Genomic DNA, 24,244 nt, shown 5'->3' on the forward strand with positions numbered 1-24,244 from the left:
CCATTACTAGGAAGGCATCAGGCCCTTTCTTGAGACTACCCAGTGTATGTGCCACCACAACTGTCTCATCAGACTCACTGGCCCCTTCTCTGTGGCTTCTGTCTTTGCTCTGTGTTTTCAGCTCCATTTCGGCTCTCCAACTGACCATATCTCTGAGACATTGCGCTGTTTTTGGCTACTGGCCACACGTTCTGTCAAATTGACTGCGGATCAGCAGGGTGCAAGGGCGGGTGGGGGATGGGCACCTCTCAGAGCGGTGGATTATGGAAGAATTATGCCACCTCCGCTTGTGTATGTTTCTATATGTCCTAAACTGTCCACGTGGGTCTTTGGTTTCTTATGTCGCAAGCCTCAAGAAATGAATATATCTCTGCTGCTTCCTCTTTCTTGGGGAAACCTCCCAGTGTTAGAAACATTTCTTTTTTGTCCAACCCCTCAATCCATTCAGCTGACAATCTGCTGCTCTATCAGTGATGTCTCCCCCATGTCACGTCGGTAAGTGGTCTCTGTGTTTGGGGAGGGGGCACCAAGTATATTAAACATGGGTGAAACTGTAGAGAAAGCCGGGCCTGTGACTACTTGGGGGGGCTAAGAGCTATTATGGACCCAATTAACATAGGTTTATTAAAAAAAAAAAGTCTTATTCCAAGGGGCTCTAAAATGATTGTGCTGTGGGATCCGGCCTGTGCCATTTTTATTGGGTTTTATTTTGCACAAAATAATTTCTGCAGTTTGGAGTCTGGATATAGTTGTACTATTGTACTGGTAGGAACATAATATGCAAATACTGTGCTCTCTCCTTGCACTGACTCTGCACATTATAGTAGAAAGGAATGTGGAACTGGGTCTCCCTCAATGTAAAGTCGGCGTCCATGTTTGAAGGGCATGTAAAGTCTAAAATAGAATAAGGCTAGAAATGCTGTATTTTGTATACTAAATATAAACATGAACTTACTGCACCACAAGACTAATCAAACAAATAATTTATGCTTTCAAAGTTGGCTACAGGGGGTCACCATCTTGTAACTTTGTTATACATCTTTGCAAGACCAAGACTGTGCACATGCTCAGTGTGGTCTGGGCTGCTTAGGGATCATCATAAACAAAGCTGCTTGAGTTCTGCATGGCTGGGAAGTAAGGCGGGGGCTCCCCCTGCTGTTCATAAGTATGATTGTTTCCCTGCTCAGCAGTTAGGGACCATCTGACAATTCCTATCCACAGCAGTAAATGAAGGAAAAATTTCACTGCATACAGTCAGGTTTCATATAAAAGTATATTGGAGATATGTTTCTTTTTCATTAATTTTTTTGCCTTTACATGCCCTTTAACAGCCAATTCTGTGGGTTTTGACAGGGGCATAGACCATTAATCATTTTTATTTTCCCTTTTGTTGACCTAAATGGATGCAAGTAGGTGCCTCTCGCTACATATTCAGACATTCTATGATTAAAGGTAGCTCCTCCCTTCCAGTCTATTAAAGGTTTGCTTCACCTTAACGTACCTTTCAATATGTTATAGAATGATCCATTCTAAACAACTTTGCAATTGGTCTTCATGATTTAATTTTTATAGTTTGGGAATTATTTGTCTTCTTCTTCTGACTCTTTCCAGCTTTCAAATGCTGTGTAAAACTACAAATGTATTGTTATTGCTACTTTTTTTACTCATCTTTCTATTCAGGCCTTTCCTATTCATATTCCAGTCTCTTAATGCATAGTTGCTAGGGTAATCAGTGCCAGATTTTTCTACCGGGTGCCCCGAGGCCTCTGGGTGCTAGCGCCCAATATTGGCGCGCACCATTCCCCTTCCCCGCGCGAGTGCGCGTCATAGCGATGGGGAACGCTGCGTTCCCCATATACTTTAGGATGCGGCTGGGTGGTATGCTGCCCTAAAATTTTGCCGCCCTAGGCCCGGGCTTTTGTGGCCTCGCCACAAATCCGGGCCTGAGGGTAATTTGGACCCTAGCAACCAGATGGCTGAAATTGTAAATTGGAAAGCTGCTGAATAAAAAAAAACTAACTAACTAAATAACTCAAAAACCACAAATAATAAAAAATGAAAACCAATTGCAAATTGTCTCATAATATCACTCTCTATAACATACTAATAGTTAACTCAAAGGTGAACAATCCCTTTAAAGGATAACTATACCCCCAAAATGAACACTTGAGCAACAGATAGTTTACATCATATTAAGTGGCATATTAAAGAATCTTACCAAACTGGAATATATATTTAAGTAAATCTTGCCCTTTTCCATCTCTTGCCTTGAACCCCCATTTAGTGATGGTCTGTGTGCTGCCTCAGAGATCACCTGACCAGAAATACTGCAGCTCTAACTGTAACAGGAAGAAGTGAGGAAGCAAAAGACACAACTCTGTCTGTTAAATGGCTCATGTGTGCACCGTGAATCATATGATCCCAGGAGGCCCTTATTTTTTAAAATGGAAGTTTTCTATTTATGATTACCCATTGGCACATACTACTTAAAAAGTATATTATTATGAGAATGGTTTATTTACATGAAGCAGGGTTTTACATATGAGCTGTTTTATGCAATATCTTTTTATAGAACCTACATTATTTGGGGGCTATAGTTTTACATTGAGGATATATAAATGTATTGTCGGGGTTCAAGCCCCCGATCCTTAACTTGCAACTTGCTGAAAGCTAATAGCAAGACAAACAGCCCTTTGAATGAGTTCTCACTTCCTCACACAGTGCAATTACTATTCGTGCATTCTGACTGCTCAGCTTGTGGTGCAGGAACTGTATACGTTTTATAACTAATAGCGGTCACAACTGACACTGCGGTGGTGAAACATCAAACACAAGTGTTAGAAATACTATCAAGGTGCTAAAATGCATAGGGGGAAGTAAGTAAACCAAAAGTGCTGAGTTGCTTTACTCATAAGTGTTTTCTCTTGGTAATGAAAACAATAGTGTTGTGTATATATATATATTTGTCTTTGATGGTGACCCATTATCACAAATTAGCAGTGCCGTTATACCGGTGGCTTCTCTAAGTGTATCAAACACTGGGCAGCAAGGAAATGGGGTGATGTGTTTGGGAAGTTCCCGTCTGATCGCTCATAATCACTAACAGGGTCATAAGCAATGGGTTCCTGATCTAACACATTCACATGACAGTTTCACCATTGTTTAGCTCATTCGGAAACTTCACAAGAGCGTTGAGCAAGTGCCGGGCTGAGGTGGCAGATGCCCACTGGGAAACCACTAAAGGACCACTAAATACCTCCCTTTTTTATTTATATTCTTCCATTCTCACTACCTCTTCTGCTTCATTCTTTACGTATGTCTTTTGATTTGCCCTTTATCAGTCTTATTCCCTCATTGTTAGTCGTGCAGTGCAAGCTTCTTGTAAGAATAAGTTGTTATGTTGCATTGGATAATTTTTTTGGCAATAATTAGGGTAGTGGCCACTAGAGAGAGCCGAGAAATTCCTCCCAGAAGTTCTAGAGAGGGGTGGGTGCCTGTGAAATATTAAAGTAGTAGTTCACCTTCAAGTTAACTTTTAGTAAGTTGTAGAATTGCCAATTCTAAGCAACATTTCAGTTGGTCTTCATTATTTATTTTTTGATCGTTTTTGAATTATTTGCTGTTTTCTTCTGACACTTTCCAGCTGCAAGTTGGAGTGATATCACCCCCTCCCTCCCCCCCCCCCCCCAGCAGCCTAACAACAGAACAATGGGAAGGTAACCAGATAGCAGCTCCCTAACACAAGATAACAGCTGCCTGGTAGATCTAAGAACAGCACTCAATAGTAAAATCCAGGTCCCACTGAGACACATTCAGTTACATTGAGTAGGAGAAACAATAGCCTGCCAGAAAGCAGTCCCATCCTAAAGTGCTGGCTCTTGCTGAAATGACCAGGCAAAATGACCTGAGATGCACCTACACACCAATATTACAACTAAAAAAAATACACTTGCTGGTTCAGGAATGACATTTTATATTGTAGAGTGAATTATTTGCAGTGAAAACAGTGTAATTTAGAAATAAAAAATACATCATAAAAATCATGACAGAATCCCTTTAAAGTGTTGGAGGAAATATCAGCATGAGCCCCTCACACTGTTTGTCTACAGGCAATGAGAAGAAGCTGTTGGGTTTGGTTAGGGTTAGACTTTCATGGCAGGGGGTTGGTTGATGTTGAAACAAGACCATAGTCTGAAATGCATCTTTGTATCTCGCAGAAATCAGAAGTTGATATGTCTAAATCATGGCTGTCCAACTGGATATGGCCCTCCAAGGTTGTTTGATGGCCCTCAGCATTTTCAGGATTTCCCTAGAAGTCTTTGTGTGGCATTATTGCTTGAGCATTTGGCCCCCAAAGAGCAAGGAAAATCATGGACATCGCTGGTTTATGTGCTTGCTGAGATCAGTGGGCCAAAGGGCATGAATTGATGGCTCACATAATATAGATTAGTATAGTTAAGGAAGGGCCTAGAAGTGCACCGTGATTAGATTTTTTTAGACCACGCCTATTTTATGGTCTCACCCCCTAATTACCATGTTCATTTTACAAAATGTGTCAAGTTACGAAAGTTTGAACACATTTCTGTGGTTTTTATGTGTTATTACAGTTTTGCTAATGAAGGTGAGTTGCCCTTTAAGGTGCAAGTCACAGTTTCCCCAAGAGACCTGCTTATCTTAAATTGTTACAAAAGTGCACCTGCCATTCTGGGCTTTCTGCCAAAAGATATCGTTTTAGAAACTTTGTTTTTTCTGGCTGTTCAGTGCAGAAAATCAAAGAGAAAGAGAAAGTCGGGACATTTCAGTAACAATCTGGGACTGCGGGTTGAGTTATCAAAGTGAAAATGGGACAGTTGGGAGTAATGGAGTTGTCACCTTTTCTAATGAGCAAGTAAGGCAAAGGGGCTGGACAATAATATTTACATTGCCTGGCAGCGAAAGAAACCCCTGTGCTATTATGCCACACTTTCTTTTGGCTTCTTGTAAAGAGATCATAACACAATAGGAAGACTATAGGAGGCAATAAGAAAGGATCTGGTTAGTCAACCTGAGTAACGATGGCAGCTTAGGCAAGGAAACTATAACACCTTTTGGAAACTTGTTTGAGGTCCAGACTCTGCAGTTTGTAGTGACAGTACATCTGGGTTATATCCAACCCTAGTGCTGCTCTTGTGAGGACATACAGTATATGGAAATTGTGGCTTTGGCAACAGATGAAAGATGGTTCTGTCTGGCCCATAATGGAGCATAAAGCTTCTTCTATAAACAGCAGCATCTCTATGTAATCAGCTGGAAAATATTTACAATACGTAAAGCAGAGAATATCATGACAGGTTACAGGGAGGCATTCACAGCTATTATCAGCCTGGAGTGCTCTTTGGTGTGATGTTAGGGAATGGGGAAACTATAGTTCAACTACAGCTAAAAGGGTGGGGCTACTACATGTGGAACGCCATGCGGGTTGATGGGACGGGTACCCTAAAATCCTATTATCTTGGTGTACCACAGATTAGAGATGTCGCGAACTGTTCGCCGGCGAACTTGTTCGCGCGAACATCGGGTGTTCGCGCTCGCCGGAAGTTCGCGAACGTCGCGCGACGTTCGCCATTTTGGGTTCGCCATTGTTGGCGCTTTTTTTTGCCCTCTCACCCCAGACCAGCAGGTACATGGCAGCCAATCAGGAAGCTCTCCCCTGGACCACTCCCCTTCCCTATAAAAACCGAAGCCCTGCAGCGTTTTTTCACTCTGCCTGTGTGTGCTGAAGAGATAGTGTAGGGAGAGAGCTGCTGCCTGTTAGTGATTTCAGGGACAGTTGAAAGTTTGCTGGCTAGTAATCGTTTTGATACTGCTCTGTTATTGGAGGGACAGAAGTCTGCAGGGGTTTGAGGGACATTTAAGCTTAGGTAGCTTTGCTGGCTAGTAATCTACCTTCTACTGCAGTGCTCTGTATGTAGCTGCAGTGGGCAGCTGTCCTGCTTCTGATCTCATCTGCTGACTGCTGCAATAACAGTAGTCCTTGTAAGGACTGCTTTTATTTATTTTTTTGTTGTTTTACTACTACTACTACTACTACTACTATAAGAGCCCAGTGCTATTAGTCTAGCAGTGTTGGGGAGTGGGACTGGTGTGCTAATCTGCTGCTCCTAGTAGTTCAGCAGCACCAACTTTAATTTTTTTTTTTAATATTCATTTTTTTTTATTTTACTTTTTTTTATTTTACTACCGCTGTAGTAGTGTATAAGTTGACCTTTTAGGCATTATTTGCCCTGTAGGCATTATTTGCACACTGTTTTCTTCAACCCGCCATCGAGCTGTGTGACCTTGTTCACATTCTGTCTAAATATCCATAATATTACCGTCTCCAGAAAAAACACCGGAGTCACTTTTTTCAAGCAGCCATAATATATTTTACGTAATCCGTATCCACCACTGTAGTAGTGTATACGTTGGCCTTGTAGGCATTATTTGCACACTGTTTTCTTCAACCCGCCATCGAGCTGTGTGACCTTGTTCACATTCTGTCTAAATATCCATAATATTACCGTCTCCAGAAAAAACACCGGAGTCACTTTTTTCAAGCAGCCATAATATATTTTACGTAATCCGTATCCACCGCTGTAGTAGTGTATACGTTGGCCTTGTAGGCATTATTTGCACACTGTTTTCTTCAACCCGCCATCGAGCTGTGTGACCTTGTTCACATTCTGTCTAAATATCCATAATATTACCGTCTCCAGAAAAAAACACCGGAGTCACTTTTTTCAAGCAGCCATAATATATTTTACGTAATCCGTATCCACCGCTGTAGTAGTGTATACGTTGGCCTTGTAGGCATTATTTGCACACTGTTTTCTTCAACCCGCCATCGAGCTGTGTGACCTTGTTCCCATTCTGTCTAAATATCCATAATATTACCGTCTCCAGAAAAAACACCGGAGTCACTTTTTTCAAGCAGCATTCATATATTTTACGTAATCCGTATCCACCGCTGTAGTAGTGTATACGTTGGCCTTGTAGGCATTATTTGCACACTGTTTTCTTCAACCCGCCATCGAGCTGTGTGACCTTGTTCACATTCTGTCTAAATATCCATAATATTACCGTCTCCAGAAAAAACACCGGAGTCACTTTTTTCAAGCAGCCATAATATATTTTACGTAATCCGTATCCACCGCTGTAGTAGTGTATACGTTGGCCTTGTAGGCATTATTTGCACACTGTTTTCTTCAACCCGCCATCGAGCTGTGTGACCTTGTTCCCATTCTGTCTAAATATCCATAATATTACCGTCTCCAGAAAAAACACCGGAGTCACTTTTTTCAAGCAGCATTCATATATTTTACGTAATCCGTATCCACCGCTGTAGTAGTGTATACGTTGGCCTTGTAGGCATTGTTTGCCCAGTTTTTTTGGCCACAGCCACTGAAGCACAGAGGCCAGAAAAAATATGCCATATAAATGCTGAAAATAGTCATTTTTTGCCATACGTTGACTCAACGTATATGGCAAAAAATGACTATTTTCAGCATTTATGTGGCATATTTTTTCTGGCAACTGTGCTTCAGTGGCTGCAACCAAAAAACTGGGCAAACAATGTCTACAAGGTCAACGTATGGCGAAAAATTACTATTTTCAGCATTTATATGGCATATTTTTTCTGGCAACTGTGCTTCAGTGGCTGCGTCCAAAAAAACTGGGCAAACAATGTCTACAAGGTCAACGTATGGCGAAAAATGACTATTTTCAGCATTTATATGGCATATTTTTTCTGGCAACTGTGCTTCAGTGGCTGCGTCCAAAAAAACTGGGCAAACAATGCCTACAAGGTCAACGTATGGCAGTTGTTTAAAGAGAACAGTAGATTACTAGCCAGCAAAGCTACCTAAGCTAAAATGTCCCTCAAATCCCTGCAGACTTCTGTCCCTCCAATACAGAGCAGTATCAAGCAGATTACTAGCCAGCAAACTTACTATCATCTGTCCCTGAAATCACTAACAGCTCTCCCCCTACACTATCTCTTCCAAGCACACACAGGCAGATTTTTCAGATACATTTTTGCCCTTGATCCCCCTCTGGCATGCCACTGTCCAGGTCGTTGCACCCTTTAAACAACTTTAAAATCATTTTTCTGGCCAGAAATGTCTTTTCTAGATGTTAAAGTTCGCCTTCCCATTGAAGTCTATGGGGTTCGCGAACCGTTCGCGAACCGCTCGCATTTTTCCGCAAGTTCGCGAATATGTTCGCGAACTTTTTTTCCGACGTTCGCTACATCCCTACCACAGATCACTTTCAACTCGTGGTAGGGCACATTTCATGTGACTGTACCTTCTCAGGCAGGCCATTGGAGGAAGAGTTAATCACTCTCATTGCACACACAAAGCTTCATCTCACAAATAAAATTGGGCACCAGAGGTTCTTTAAAAACAGATGCAACACTTTATTGATGGATGTTACACAAATTCTCTTAGGGGCCAATTACTAAAGGGCGAAGTGACTAACGCTAGCGAAAATTCGCCAGCGTGATGTCATTTCGGTACTTCGCCGATTTACTAATGGTCACCGTCATAACTTCGCTAGCGACGGAGATAGACTCTCTCCCTAACGCCTGCCGATTTTGTGCTCTGGCGAATGGACGTAACTACGTGAATTCACTAAGATGCGGATTTAACTGAACGTTAACCTCTTGCGCCAGACTTGCCTTCACCACCTCAGACCAAGCGAAGTGCAATAGAGTAGATAGGACTTCCTAAAAAATAGTTGAAAATTTTTCTAAGTCCCAAAAAACAATGGCTACTTTTCAGTTTTTCAAGGTGATAGGCTGCAAAAGATAGTAAATTTTTTCTAGGGTACCCATGCAACGTTTCGGGGTCAGACCCCTTTATCAAGCATGATAAATGCTTGATAAAGGGGTCTGACCCCGAAACGTTGCATTTTCTGTTAATAAACGGAAGGCCAGGGAGCCAGGGAGTGCGAGAAGAGCTTTTCATCTGAAGCGATGTGAGCAAAGCCATCGCTGGTGAATTTACGGAGGTTAGTGAATTTGCCCCTTGGGTGGGTGTTGATTCTGATGTTACATTGTCAAATCAGTAAATGCTCAAATACCTATCCGTATACTTGTCACCGCAGGGTGCTACTAATACTCACTGGCCACATTGTTGGAGCCTCTGACTGCTTTTCTACTTTGGATGCACCAAACTCTTCTAATAAGGGTTCAGCCAAATCCTCTTCCCCCGGATTCAGGCAAATAACAAACTGAAGCTGAATCATGGCTGCAGCCACAGAACTTGCAGCTGCACACTCCAAGAGCACGCATGCCCATTTTTTAGGGTTCAGATTTGGTTTACCAAGGCTCTTGGATTCAGCCAAATCCAAATCCTGCTGAAAAAGGCTCCAATTCGGCCAAATCTCAAACAGAACCCTGTATTCAGTGCATCCCTACTACTAACTACTCATTGGAGTGATGCTGTGGTCTTCATCTGATGGGTCCCTAATCTGATTGTTGGCCCGGGGCCCCTATGCAGGCACTGTCATATGTTCCCCACTATCCTACAGTGAACCCTCTCTGTCTCCAGGGACTGCAGATCTAGGGCTCAATTTATTTACAACAAAATAAGAAATTGGGTCAGATTTGGGCAAATTTACAAATACAGATGGGATGCTGGGAGTTGTAAATAATACAGCAATAAACTTCCTAGCAAGTAGCTGAAATAGTAAAGATCCTCCTTGGCAATGTAAATGCCTCCCTGTCCTTTCCTACATTCTGCTCTATACCAGTTGCCTCTCAGATACAGCTCCCAGTCAAGGGGGCAACAAAGGATTTGGGGAACGGTAGTTCTGCAGCATCTGGAGAATAAAGTAACTACTGGCTGTGTGTGTTTTGTTAGTCACCTCCGTGTTACTTGTAGCATAAATAACATTTGTGTAACACAAAACAGCTGTGATCTGGGGGGAGGACACAGCAGAGCCAATAGCTATGTGGGGGGGGGGATGTACAAAGAGAGGCATGCAGAGAATTCTAAGCCCTGGGGCAAGTCCGTTAGTAAGCTCTTCTTCTCTGTGCTAGAAGGGCTCCTATATAAAGGCATTGTCTCAATTAGAAACTCACTAAGGAAATGAAAAGAGGTACAGTATATGGGTGTTTGTTTCCCCTGTTAATATCCATTTCCTATGTACTAATCACAATCTGTAATGTCTCCTGCTCTGGCACTGACGTTTAATTGTGCCCATGAGTGGGTTGCCTTGTTTCCTTTCCGTTTGTGCAGTTTCACATAAAACTTTTACTCTGGAGGGACATCATTATTATACCTATTTGTAATTTGGATCTGTCTGTCCCTTTCTGCACTGCTGGTTCTGACTCTTGAGCCAGCACCCACACTGCCTCGTGTCCTTCGTCACAGGTCTGTTATTCAGCGGGAGTCAGAACCAGCAGTGCAGGCAGGGAAAAGAAAGTGACAGACAGATACAGCTTCGAATAACTATAACATTTACAATTCACTCTCGAAGTTTGCCGATAAAATTTCCTTAGAATGACATTTTCTTTCAATACACAGGGAAAATAATTGGGCGTTTTTTAACTTTATACTCAAAGACCAGTTGTTATGGGGAGACAAATAGACACCCCCTTCTTGCCCCCATACTGTGACAAGCAGTAAGGACAGGGTTGCACTTATTCTGACAAGGAGCATCGTGCAGCCAAGCCACATATAGACCCGCTGTTTCCTATTGGCTGACATACTACTAGTGAGCTGTGCGGCCCCTATATTAACATGTAACAAATCCCCAACCCAAAGCCACAGGTTTAAAACAGGAACTTAATAAAATGACAACAAGGCAGGTTTGTCCCACTGTATCATGTGACCTAATAAACACAATACCATTAATCAGTATAAAGTGCAATGGAAGAAAGTTTGGGGGTTATCCTACTGCACCATGGACCTTATTATAGGGGCAGCTGTAAAATGTGGGGCTTAGCCTGCTACAGGGAGCTGAGAGGGACAGATACAAGACTGTGGGGGTTATTCTGCTGCAGGGAACTGATAGGGGCAGACAGGGCCGCCATTACAAATCACGGGGCCCCGTACAACAAAATTTTGGGGCCCCGCCCACACTAGCGCCCAAGCCCCACCCCAGATCCCGCCCACTCCACCCAAGCCCCACTCCATCCCGCCCAAAGACCACACAGACGTCAGCGATAAAAAAGTAACCCCCCCACACACACAAGTTATAAAAGCTATTGATGGTCAGGGCCCCTTATAAGTTAAAAAAAAACATTGGTGCCAGGGCCCCCCTTACAAGTTAAAAAAAATTGGGGCCCCAAAAAAAAAAAAAAAACATTGGCGCCAGGGCCCCCCCTTACTAGGTAAAATTGGGGCCCAAAAAATATTTTTAAAAAAAACATTGGTGGCAGGGGTAGAATATTAAAATAATACATTGGTGGCCAGGGGATTAAAAAAAAAAACCACACACATTGGTGTTCAGTAGAATTGAACTCGTGTCTTCAGCACTTCAACTTCGCCTCCTTTCGTGACTTTGGGTCTTCAATTTCGGCTGTTTTCGTGACTTCGGGTCTTTTCGCCACTTCAGGACTTAAATTTTGGCTGTTTTCGTGACTTTTTTTCCGCTTCGGGACTTCGGCTTCGGCTATTTTCGTAGCTTTGGGTCTTTTTGCCGCTTCGGGAGTTCGACTTCGGCTGTTTTCATGGCTTCGGATCCTTCAGCTGTTTGGCTTTTTGGCACTTCCACATTTCGGCTATTCGGGATGGCCGCACGGCTTCGTCACTCGCAAGGGGGGCCCGGCTCTTTCAAAACTGCAGCACTGCCGGGGCCCCCCTTCATGCCCAGGACACTTGTCCCCCTGTCCCCCCCTGATGTCGTCCCTGGGGGCAGATATGGGAATGTGGGGTTATCCTGCTGCAAGGAGATGATGGGGCAGATTCAAAACTGTGGGATTATCCTGCTGCAAGGAGACAAAGAGATGATAGGAGCAGATACGAGACCTTGGGCTTATCCTGCTGCAAAGAGATGATAGGGGCAGATACAATACAATATCCAGCTGCAAAGAGATTGGGGGATGATAGAGAGGGGTAGAACAGAAGGGAGGCTCAGTCTTACTACAGGGAAACAATAGAGTGCAGTGTAAAACTAGATAGTTGAATTCTGTTGAAAGAGACAGGCAGCAGCTATTGGTAGGTTATTCAATTGTTTGTTGGGTGGTCCCTCACTCCAAAGTCATCGAAGCTCTATCCAACAGAGTCAGTGGCACCGTCCAAGCCACACAATATCCAAGGTATAGGCAAAAGTTCACTCTGGAGAGCCAATTTAAATTCAGTGTATTTTATTCAGACACACAACATGTTTCGGACAGACATGTCCTTCATCAGGTGCACCTGATGAAGGACATGTCTGTCCGAAACATGTTGTGTGTCTGAATAAAATACACTGAATTTAAATTGGCTCTCCAGAGTGAACTTTTGCCTATACCTTGGCTATTGGTAGGTTCCATTCTTTTGATGGGGGATTTCAGTTCCTTTGTGGCACTGGGCGGGTTTAGCTTATTGCAGTGGGGGTATATTGTACATAATATAGAGAAGCACAAAACACTGACAATTTACATGGTGCCCATTTCTGTAGCCACAGCAGAAAAACATGAAGATGTATAATGTTGGGTCTGACAGTTCTGGAGGGGGGGGGGGTGTTTCCCTCCATAGTTACAGAATCTGTAAAAGACCAATGTCCCTTTAACTTATTTATTAAAGGGCAACTCCACCCCAAAACAGTTTTTGTGCCTTATGAAAGAAAACATCATGCTCAGCAACTTCCCAATTTACATTCATTCCACATGTTTACTGGTTTTTAAAGTTATTTGTAAGTATAGCTGCTATTGAAAGTCATTTGCATGTCTCTTTATTATTATTATTATCAACATTTAATTCCCTCCTCTTCTTTCCCTGACTCCTCCCACCACTGCAACATTGTCCCCATAAGCAGCTCTGGTCCAGTCAGCACCCCCTTTCCCACAATTCCTTGCATGTTCTGGGATTAACAGACCCCAGTACCAAGCAGGAGAATAACAGAAGTGTGCAATGCATTGTGGGACTGGAGGAGAACCGGCTGCTGCTGCATTGTTTCGATTGGGCAATGTATAATGAATGTATATTGGGAAGCTGCTCAGATTTATTGGGTCTCTTGATCCTAGTGGTCCCAGGATCACAGGTTTACAGGCAGTCGTGTAACTAGAACTTACTGGGCCCCAAAGCAAAATATTTTTCAGGCCCTTAAAATATCTAGAGATTGACCAGTTTAACAGTATTACATACCTCCCAACTGTCCCGTTATTCACAGGACTGTCCCGATTTTTACAGCTCAGCCCACAGTCCCGGGTTTGTTACTGAAATATCCCGACTTTCCCTTTGATCTCCTGCACTGAACATCCAGTAAAAGATACAAGGTTTCTAACTTAATAAGCTTTTAGCTGAGAGCCCAGAATAGATACTTTTGTAACAGTTTAAGATAAGCAGGTCTCTTGGGAGAACTTAGACTCACAGCTTAAAGGGCCATTCACCTTTATTAGCAAAACTGTAATAACACATAAAAACCAGAGAATTGTGTTCAAACTTTCCTAACCTGCCACATTTTGTAAAATGGACATGGTAATTAGGAGGTGTGGTTACATAAATGGGCGTGGGCAAAAAAAATTCCAAAATGTTGGGAGTTATGAATTATTTATTGAAATTGTATATGAATTAAGGCCTCATGGGGCCCCTATACTTCCAGGGGGCCCCTAAAGTCACAGGGTCTGCTTCCTCTGTAGCATACCTCCCAACATTTTGGAAGTAAAAAGAGGGGCAAATATTTTTTTCGCATGTAGAACATTTCATTTTTGGCCACGCCCTTTCTGTGGCCACACCCCCCTAATTACCATGTTCATTTTACAAAATTTGGCAGGTTATGAAAGTTTGAAAATTTTTCTTCTTATCTAAACAGTTTTTTTGTGTCTCAAAATTGTTACAAAGTATCTTATTGGCACCTGTTAGCTGTTCTGGGCTCTCTGCTAAAAGCCAATTAAGTTAGAAACTTTGTTTCTTTTTCTGGCTGTTCAGTGCAGAGAAAATAAGGACTTTCCAGTACAAATGAGGGACTGCACGTTGAGCTGTCAATAGAAGCACTGTGCCTTGAAAAAGGGACAGTTGGGAGGTATGGTCTGTAGTTAACGCCCCTGCTACAGGCAAGAGGGGAGCTGTAGTCAGAAAGCTCAGCAGAAAACCACAAATATGTTCCTCCTATGGCTCCAAACCATAATGAGCAGCTATTAAATAGTCACTAAGATAAACAGCTTTGCTTATACCTCTCATAATGGTGCAGTTTGTTTCCTAATGAGAACTTGGTGCTACTTCCCCTTTATAGGGAACCTGAATGGAAGGTCTGAAGCTGGGGAGGCAGAACACTCCCCTTTGCACTAACACACTGGTGGCTGGAGGTCTTTCATTCTCACATTGCTGCTCTCATAAGCCTCACCCAAGTGCCTTTACATATGCTAAACTGGGGGAGTGCTGGGGGGCGGGCAGCACATATTCCTCAGCACAACGTGGGGCTGCTCAAAGCTGCTGCTGCCTGATACTCCTGTACTCCTGAGCTGCACGTTGGAAGGGTAGATACAGCGGGTAAGTGCAAGCTCTTTGTTTATGTGACTCAATGTGACTGTGCCGCTCTCTCAAATGTGTCAGTCTCAGGAATCTGCTTATGTTCATGGGCTCATTTAGACCCTTGTCAGGCTGCAGAGGGTACACAAAGCAAGGGTAAGAAGCAGGGCAACACAGAATTAAAGAAAATTTTAAGCAACTTTCAAAAGGCATTCATTTAATCTGCCTGGCTTGTTATATGCGCTGCACTGCTGGTTTTGACTCCTAAAACAATGCGGCAAGTCAGCAGATTAACAGACCTGAAGGAGAACCGACTCCTGTTACACTGGTTTAAGTTAAGAGAACATATGGGATAAACAAACGCTGCTTATCAGCAGCAACTTCATTAAACCAGTTAGAGATAGGGTTGCCACCTGGGCGGTATTTTACCAGCCTGGCCGGTAAAAATGATGGCTGATCCCAATGTTATCAATAGGGAAAAAAGATAAATATATAGGAAGGCCGGTATTTTTTACCAGAAAAGTTGGCAACCCTAGTCAGAGATGTGCAATGGATGTATACTGGCTTAAAATGCCATTTTAATCTATAATGCAAAAAAGTGTTTTCTTGGTGAAGGCTGCGGAGCTTCTCTAGGGCATCAAGGAGCCGGCTCTAATCCTGGACTTGGAGGGGAAGGTTTTTCCTGGAGGAAAGTGGAAAGTAAGATATTGTTGTACGGGGGGCAGGGCCGCTCCGGCCATGAGGCAAGGTGAGAATCTTGCCTCAGGCGGCACGGAGCGGCCAGTTACCAAGGGCGGCAAAAAGCCACCTCTGGTAACTTTAAGAGCCGAATTTCCGTTTTTTAAAACGGAAATTCAGCTCTTCTAGTGCAGCGAGCGCAATAGCGCTCACTGCACTAGCGATGCGGCCCCTCCTCCACCCGCTCCGACGCTGGTAGTTAGAAGAGCGGAGCAGGAGGAGGGGCGGCATTGGGGCTGCTGCCTCAGGCGGCAGCAGCCCCTGAAACGTGCCTGACGGGGGGGCTCTGCATTACTTGTAACAAGGCTACTGGGTGTGAGTAGGGCAGGCATGTCCAAACTCAGGCCCGCGGGCCAATTGGGGCCCATTTTCAAATTTACACCGGCCTCAGCCTCCATCAAGAAATTAATAATAACATGGCCCGCCAACACGGTGCAATAAGGAATAACCTAGCCGTAGCAGTAATATTTGGGCACATTAGTGAAATGATCTGCCACTTGGTCTATACTGCTGCCTGTGTGCTGAAGGTGTTAGTAATAGACACGTACTGGCACGTTGTGATGCGCCAATTCGCATACTTCTTTAGGGCTGAAGGTGCAATAGACGTACTGACGAGCCAATACAGTAAACTAAAGACAGTACATGTCTATAACTAACACTTTCAGCACACAGGCAGCAGTATAGGCGATCATTTCACTAATCATGTGCCCAAATATTACTGCTACTGCTACTCGATTCCTTGTCTAAATGAGGCGCGGAGAATAAGCCTAAACAGATTCTACTTCCCCACTCCCTAAACACTGTGTATGTGTCCATCTCCAGGAGTAAATGATCCTGATCACAAGATTAGGCAGAGTTAAAAGGTTGAACTTGATGGTTGTGTGTCTTATTTCAACCTAACTTACAATGTTACTATGTTAATCTTATGATAAAGTTTTAAAAACAGGTTTCATTTTTGGTGTCTCTTTAAAGGGATACTGCCATGGGAAAAACATTTTTTTTTCAAAATGAATCAGTTAATAGTGCTGCTCAAGCAGAATTCTGCACTGAAATCCATTTCTCAAAAGAGCAAACAGATTTTTTTATTGTTCAATCTGACATGGGGCTAGACATTTTGTCAATTTCCCAGCTGCCCCCAGTCATGTGACTTGTGCCTGCACTTTAGGAGAGAAATGCTTTCTGGCAGGCTGCTGTTTTTCCTTCTCAATGTAACTGAATGTGTCTCAGTGGGACATGGGTTTTTACTATTGAGTGTTGTTCTTAGATCTACCAGGCAGCTGTTATCTTGTGTTAGGGAGCTGTTATCTGGTTACCTTCCCATTGTTCTTTTGTTTGGCTACTGGGGGGGGGGAAGGGAGGGGGGTGATATCACTCCAACTTGCAGTACAGCAGTAAAGAGTGATTGAAGTTTATCAGAGCACAAGTCACATGACTGGAGGCAGCTGGGAAATTGACAATATGTCTAGCCCCATGTCAGATTTCAAAATTGAATATAAAAAAATCTGTTTACTCTTTTGAGAAATGGATTTCAGTGCAGAATTCTGTTGGAGCAGCCCTATTAACTCATTAATTTTGACAAAATGTTTTTTTTCCCATGACAGTATCTCTTTAAGTAAGACTGAGCTTTACTGCTGGTATTTATCATAAAGGCGCTAAAGTGCTCAGACGAGTTGTTAGCAGAAAGCAGCGCAGCCCTTATTGGAGGGAGAGGGTTGTAGCAAATGTGTCTCTGGTTTTATCATAATGTTAATTCAATCCAGGACTTCAACTGGCTTCTCACTGTACCCTGGGAAAGTCCTAGTGTGTCACTGACAGTACTTAGACTCTAAATATATTGGACCTTTATAGACTAATCATAGACTCAAATAATCATAGACTTAAATAATCTTAGCCTATGATTGTGTCCCTCTGTGACACGAAACGTGTAAGGCTGATCTTTTTTAATCATAATGTAAAATAAAAGACAGTTTTATTTATTCATAATGTAAAATAAAAGACAATTTTATTTAAACACTGGACTCCTGGATTCTACAATTGTGAGGTTGTGGACTGCTGCCTGCCTGTCACTATTTTTGCTAAAGATACTTGTGGGTGTCACAAATAAAAAACATTATGAGTTAAAGGGGACTCAAACCCTTTCAATTAAAATTTTGCCCATGATAGAAAATGTCATTTTAAGCAACTTTCCAATATACATTCATTAAAATGAACAGTGTTTTTATTGGAATCAGTGTCTCTCCCCTTCTGTTCTGACTCTTGTTTCAAAAGTTAGAGAACAGAAAGGGACAGGCAGACACTGATTTTTTTCTTTAGTTGGGTTTCCATTTACAGATGTCTGATAAGCAGAAGAGCCTGCAAAGCTTCATTCATCTGCAGTTATTATTTGTATAGCTTTAGGTTTAGCTTGTTGTTGCTTGTATTTCTTCTCAGCTCTCAGTGTATTTCCCTGCACATTGATACCCAGGGCTGCCATCAGCCCCCCCCCCTCCCCAGAGCCCGCCCACCCCACTGATTGCCAGCCCCCCTCCCCCAAGGTTAAAAAACATTGGTGTCCAGCCCCCCCCCCCAAAAGGTTGAAAAACATTGGTGACCAGGACCCCCCCGTACAAGTTAAAAAAAATTTTTGGTGCCCAGGGCTTCTTCGTTCTTCATTCTTCAACCTGAAATCGTTCTGGCCCGGGACAAGAGTGACCTCTGTGCCCCCCTGTGGCACCCCTGCTGATACCTATTTAATATAACAGTGGCCTAACTTGAGATTTACCTGCACTGGTGTAAAATTTGCCTACAACCCCCTCCGCCACACAGGCAGCAATGCAACTGCTTATTGGGAGCCGGGCAGGGACAGGTACCAATGAAACAGCACCGTACTTCTGAGTCCTGTCTGACCCAGAACCAGCTCTGCCTTTCATCTCATGGTGGGGGGCACACAAGACGGCTAATGCAATAGGCTCTGTTGAGGAGCTTGCTACGAACTGCAGGCAAAAGACAGGGCCATAATTGGGGCTAGGTAGAAGAGGCATGTGCCCTTTGTGCAACTTGGGGCAGCAAAAGGAATGTGTCAATAGGGAGTGACCAGCAGAAGTGCAGACCCAAGTGGTGGGGGGGGGGGGACAGGGGTTGTTTTCATGTCAACTACAGGGGATGTGTGCGCTGTGTGGATGTGGGGCAGGTAGTCTGGGCTCTGGGTCAAGTCGTTTTGTCTTGGGTTCCAATACTACTTGGCCCAGCACCAGCAAAAGCTGCCCATTCATGGATAAACCTGCTGGTTTGGCGAGATAAAAAACTCTCATTAACTTACTTACATTAATGACCCAGAGGGTGGAGGGTCTCCAGTCTCAAATCCATGCTACCTTTTTTTTTGGAGCAGTAGGATACCATAACCCCCCTTCCCCCATATCTCAATTTGGGTAAGGAATCGTTTCTGGTTGACGAAAATAATAGTAGTATCTAAAGAATATCCCACCATTGTGTGCTAAGCCCCAAATGCCAGGGGCCCACTCCCAGGGAGGCAGCCATGCTGGATACACACGTGCACATAATGAGCAAATGTCCCAGTGTCCCAATGTCATAGACGTGCACACTGAGTGAGCCCCGACACTTGCTCATTATTCTCTTGAGTGTGCCCCAGCATTGCCGCATACACCAGGAGTAGTCTTTTTGTTCTGAATCAACAATCTTTGCCTTTCTAATATTTCTCTTGGGTATCCCGTATACAAACATTTTTTGTACATCTCATCTAATCTGTTCTTTTGTGTTTCATCACCCAGGATCCATCTACTCACAAAAGTTGATTAGGTATCAGTAACTAGTTGTTTCCATCTTCTCATCACAAGTGTAACTAAGAATGGAATACTAATCTCAACTATGTGTAGCTACAAATGTAAATTCAATAAAGCAAGTTCAAGAATTAAGCTTTGTGACCATATCAGTGAGGTCCAAATATTGCCCTATCCATAGAGCAAACACATCATCAATGCATCTGTAAGTACTTACACACTAACCCACCTGAGTATTTAAAAAATAATCCAGAAAGAGGTTTGCCTAGGAACCTGTGGCCACCCCTTTGATCTGTAAATGAAAAGAACTATTTGTGAAAATCCAAAAATTAATCTCTGTCAAAGTGATATGTCCCTTGTAAAACTATAATATTCGTAATGCCATAATATAGAACATAATCTGCAATGTAATCCCTTAACAAACCTTCAAATAACTTCCTCACCACAAATGTCAGATTTACAGGCCTAGGATTGCCAGACTGAGACTGTAATCTCTTTTCATTAATCCTTTTAAGGATATAACTTTGAATATGTTGTCACCCACTCTGAAAGGAATCCCCCTTACAGACTGGGTCCAATAAATCTGACTCCTCTATTGTGTATATTGAAGAATATCATTTATTAAGCATGTTTGCTTGTTTTGAGTCCACTGTAATGTAAATATTAGTCTTAAGGCAGCCATTAGTATGGCAGGGTATCAATAAATTAGGTGACTTGTTCATAGTCACAAGGACCCTGTACTTGGAGTCCAACTAGAGTTTGGATTCAGAAGTAGAGGCAGCTGTCATGGTTTACAAGGTCATTTCCATCTCCCATATGCAGCACTAATAAGTATGGAGGTTTCTGATATTAGTAGTTCAGCAATATGTGGCAACCCAAAGTTAGGGAGAAATGAACTTGTCTCAGCACATAACCAGCAAGTATTGCAGGAAGGTAGTGATGGAATGCACATATCTATAGAGGCCAACTCTGTTTAATTTACCCACTAAGGTTGCTAGATCCAATAACCTCAAATGAAAAACAAGCATAACTCTTCCAATGAATTATTATCCTAACATCTTATTTCTAAATGCAGGAACCAGCATCATCTACCAAGCCGCCACCCCAAACAATCTGAAGAATAAATGGCTTCCTCCGTCTGCAACAATTCATTTGGCGCTGTCCAGACTACGTTCCTGGCTCCAATGTATGGAGTGGAGTTTGTGGTGTCTGTGCTCGGTAATAGCCTTGCCATCTGGCTCCTTGGGCCTGGAAGCTCTAAGAATCGCCATGCAGGCATCATCTTCTCTCTGAACCTGGCAGTGAGCGACCTCTTCTATTCCCTGTCCCTGCCACTGCTGGTGGCCTACTATACCATGAACAAGAACTGGGTGTTTGGTTTGGCCATGTGTAAAGTGGAACGTTTCGTCTTCAATTGCAATCTGTACGGAAGCATCTTCTTCATCACTTGTATTAGTGCCAACCGCTACCTGGGCATCGTCTTCCCATTTTACACCAGAGGTAGAGTGGAGAGCAAGCATGCCAAATGGGTCAGTTTGGGCGTATGGGTGCTGGTAGCTGCCATCTCTGCCCCTGTCTTTTTATTCTCAAAACTGCAAGTGGAAAATAACAAAACAGAGTGTTTGGGGACAGCTGTCAATAGTGAGCTGCCATCTTATTTTCCTTACAGCCTTTTCCTGGCTGGCTTTGGTTGTGCTCTTCCATTCCTGATCACCTTCTTGTCCTACATTGGAATAGCCAAGGCTGTATGGAAAAGCCATGGGTTAGAACCCCGGGAGAAAAGAAAGGTGGTGACTCTGGTGTGTGTGGTTGTGCTACTCTACGCCATCTCCTTTGTGCCCTATCACATTCTGAGGAATCTCAACCTGAAGAACCGCATAGCCACATCAGATTGCAAGTGGTCTCTAAAGATCCATTCTGCCTTTCAGGTGGCCAAAGCTCTTGTTTCTTTGAATCCCTGTATCCACCCACTGCTCTACACAGCCGTGATAGACAATGTCAGGGCCAAACTTGGCTGCTACCAGGAGAGCCAAGATGTGAAGTCCCAAGGAGAGAGTAGACTTTAAACCCCATGAAGTCCAAGGAGAGAGTAGACTTTAAACCCCATGAAGTCCTAAAAACATGATAAAACACAGTGCCTCAACCTAAATTCATAGGCTGAATAGATAAAGAATATGTGGGATCCATTGTACATATCAAGGAATACAGTAGCTGTGCTTAAATTTAAGATATTCCAGGAGATCATTTGGAAGCATCCTCTTGAACCCAAAGACTGGAAGAATTCAGTAACTCTCAAACAATCAAACAGCAGGGAGTAAAGAACAATTGGACTCAAATGTATAAATGTATATATTATAACGTGTGTGTGTTATTCTTCTGTAGCATTTTTTGGCTACTTCTTTTCCATATTTGAATATTATTTTAGAATTTGAATTCTGGAGATGATTTCCTTTGTCATGTCCTTGTAGCAAACTGGTCCCCTTGGTGCTGAATACATACGTGGATAGATTTTTTGCATGACAATACACTTTTTTGTTGCATAAAAAACAGATGTACTGCCAAACAGATGCTCATGTAGGCTGTCAGTCCACACGGGGCTATCAAATAGCCAATCACAGCCTTATTGGCACAGCCCCAGAAACTTTTTTCATGGTTGTGTTGCTCTCCAACTCTTTTTCATTTGAATGTGGCTCATGGGTAAAAAAAGGTTTAGGACCTGTGCATAGGGTTGCCACCTTTTTAAAAATCTTTTACCGGCTGCTGGGGGGCGGGGACACAAAGGGGTGGGCCGTGACATCAAAAGGGGCGGGGCGTGACGTCAAAAGGGGTGGGGCCACAACACGGACACCACGGAGAGAAAAGGTAAGTTCCAGGGGATGTTCCAGGGGATTGGGGGCAGGCCGAGGGCTCCTTTTAATCGTATTACAAATTTACCGGCAGCTACATTGCTGGTAAATTTGCAATACCGGCCCCGGCCTTGGCAGGTATTTTACTGGCTAGGCAACCCTACCTGTGCAGCTGGGGGAGGGGAGTAGCTCCAATCTCACACTCCCTAGGTGGCCATACAATATAAGATCCGCTTGTTTAGCGAGGTCACCAAACGAGCAGATATTTCCCCGATGTGCCCATCAAAGGCCTAGGGCCAACGATCGAATTACAATGATGGGAAAAACACCAACGGGATGACATCAACTAGCCAATGCAGTCCTAGATTGCAGGGTAAAATCAAACCTGCCTAATCATTATCTGGCTGATTTTTGGCCATTTGATGGGGGAGGCTTGTTGGAACGTCCCATACACGGGCAGATAAGACGTAGAATTGATTTAAAGGAATCAGCAGCTATAATCTGCCCGTGTATGGCCACAATTACGAGCTTTCCTGGAAAAGATCTTTCCAGGAAAGATTGTTGTTTCAATACACACGTGTAGAGCTGAATAGTCAGATATACAGGTCTAAACAATAGAATTCTACCTATTTCTGACGATTCAGCACTAACACTGGTCAATGTTCGAGTACTTTTCAACCAGCCCGACCGATATCCAAGTTTTCTGCCAAATCGGTTGGCTTGTCTCCCACCATACACTCACCGAATATCGTACGAAAATTCTTTTGTACAACAATATTGGTGCATGTATGACCACCATCTCCTTAAGACAGCAAACTTTAAACCCAATGAGCATGGAACTTCTAGATGGCTTTTCAAGTCTTGCCTGACATTTTTCACATGATCTGCTACCATGATGCCAGACTGCCTGTTGAGTTCTTTCATTCCACTGTCTTATAGTGGCCATAGCCCTACTGACTTCTAGGCACAGATACTATAAGAGGGGAAATACATGTGTATGGCTGCCTTTATTTTTTTTCATTTATTTGAAACCCCCTGAATGGTGGCACCTCCTCACTTCATTTCGGCCAACCTAGTCAGAAGCTCTATTCCCTGATCCAACAGGAATGGACCCCAGTCTGGCCGTACAAGCCCAAATGATCAGGCAGGAAGAATGAAAGTGACAGATGTGAGCATGCAAGGCCAGACGCACTTATATCTGTCTCTGCAAAACTTCTACAAGTCGTGTGGAATATGCTGGAACTTGTTCAAAAGAACTGTCAAAACAGCTGTTGCTGTCAGGAACGAAACTGAAAAAATGTAAATTGTTGTAAACAGAATCGACCCCGTAGTCTTTATAAATAGAACTAATACAATATGGACCCTCTTTTAATCCAGAACCATGTTTTACACCTTACAACAGATACACTATGTTATGTGAAACAACCTAAATATAGACACGGAGGAATCCATATTACACCCCACTAGTAAACCTTGGACTCCATAAGTTCCCACTATGCAAAAGTAAATTTAAGGAAAACTTAAACTTTAAAAATAATGTCTAGAAATGGAGTAAGGTTCTTAGTTGGGTCCCTCAGGGCTCGATATTGGGTCCACTTTTATTTAATTTAGGGGAGGGTGTTGTAAGTAATGTATCAGTGTTTGCAGATGACACAAAACTATCCGGCCCATTTAATTCCATCCAGGATGTGGCACTTGCAACAGGATCTTGACAAACTGGCAATCTGGGCAGCTAAGTGGCAAATGAGATTCAATGTTGATAAATGTAAAGTCATGCACCTGGGATGTAAAAATATCCACTTATACCCTTAAAGGGCATGTAAAGGCAAAAAAATAAAATCCCATTTTTACTTTCTTTAATGAAAAAGAAATCTATCTCCAATATACTTTACTTAAAAAACGTGTACCGTTTTTATAAGAAACCTGACTGTATGCAGTGAAATTCTCCCTTCATTTACTGCTGTGGATAGGAATTGTCAGACGGTCCCTAACTGCTGAGCAGGGAAACAATCATACTTATGAACAGCAGGGGGAGCCCCCGCCTTACTTCCCAGCCATGCAGAACTCAAGCAGCTTTGTTTATGACGATCCCTAAGCAGCCCAGACCACACTGAGCATGTGCACAGTCTTAGTCTTGCAAAGATGTATAACAAAGTTACAAGATGGTGACCCCCTGTAGCCAACTTTGAAAGCATAAATTATTTGTTTGATTAGGCTTGTGGTGCAGTAAGTTCATGTTTATATTTAG

The 24,244-nt window shown here is 43.0% G+C and overlaps 1 protein-coding gene across 4 annotated transcripts; it reads left to right on the forward strand.

The window, feature by feature from the left end:
* The first annotated feature begins 338 nt into the window (after nt 1-338).
* p2ry11.L (purinergic receptor P2Y, G-protein coupled, 11 L homeolog) lies at nt 339-21,616 on the forward strand. Of its 4 annotated transcripts, none has more exons than XM_041585233.1 (2): nt 339-495; nt 20,226-21,583. In XM_041585233.1, the coding sequence occupies exon 2, from the start codon at nt 20,275-20,277 to the stop codon at nt 21,214-21,216; it is 942 nt and encodes a 313-aa protein (XP_041441167.1). In that variant the 5' UTR covers nt 339-495; nt 20,226-20,274; the 3' UTR covers nt 21,217-21,583.
* Nucleotides 21,617-24,244: the final 2,628 nt, after the last annotated feature.

This window comes from Xenopus laevis, chromosome 3L (genome assembly GCF_017654675.1).
Source record: "Xenopus laevis strain J_2021 chromosome 3L, Xenopus_laevis_v10.1, whole genome shotgun sequence".
Classification (NCBI taxonomy): Eukaryota; Metazoa; Chordata; class Amphibia; order Anura; family Pipidae; genus Xenopus; species Xenopus laevis.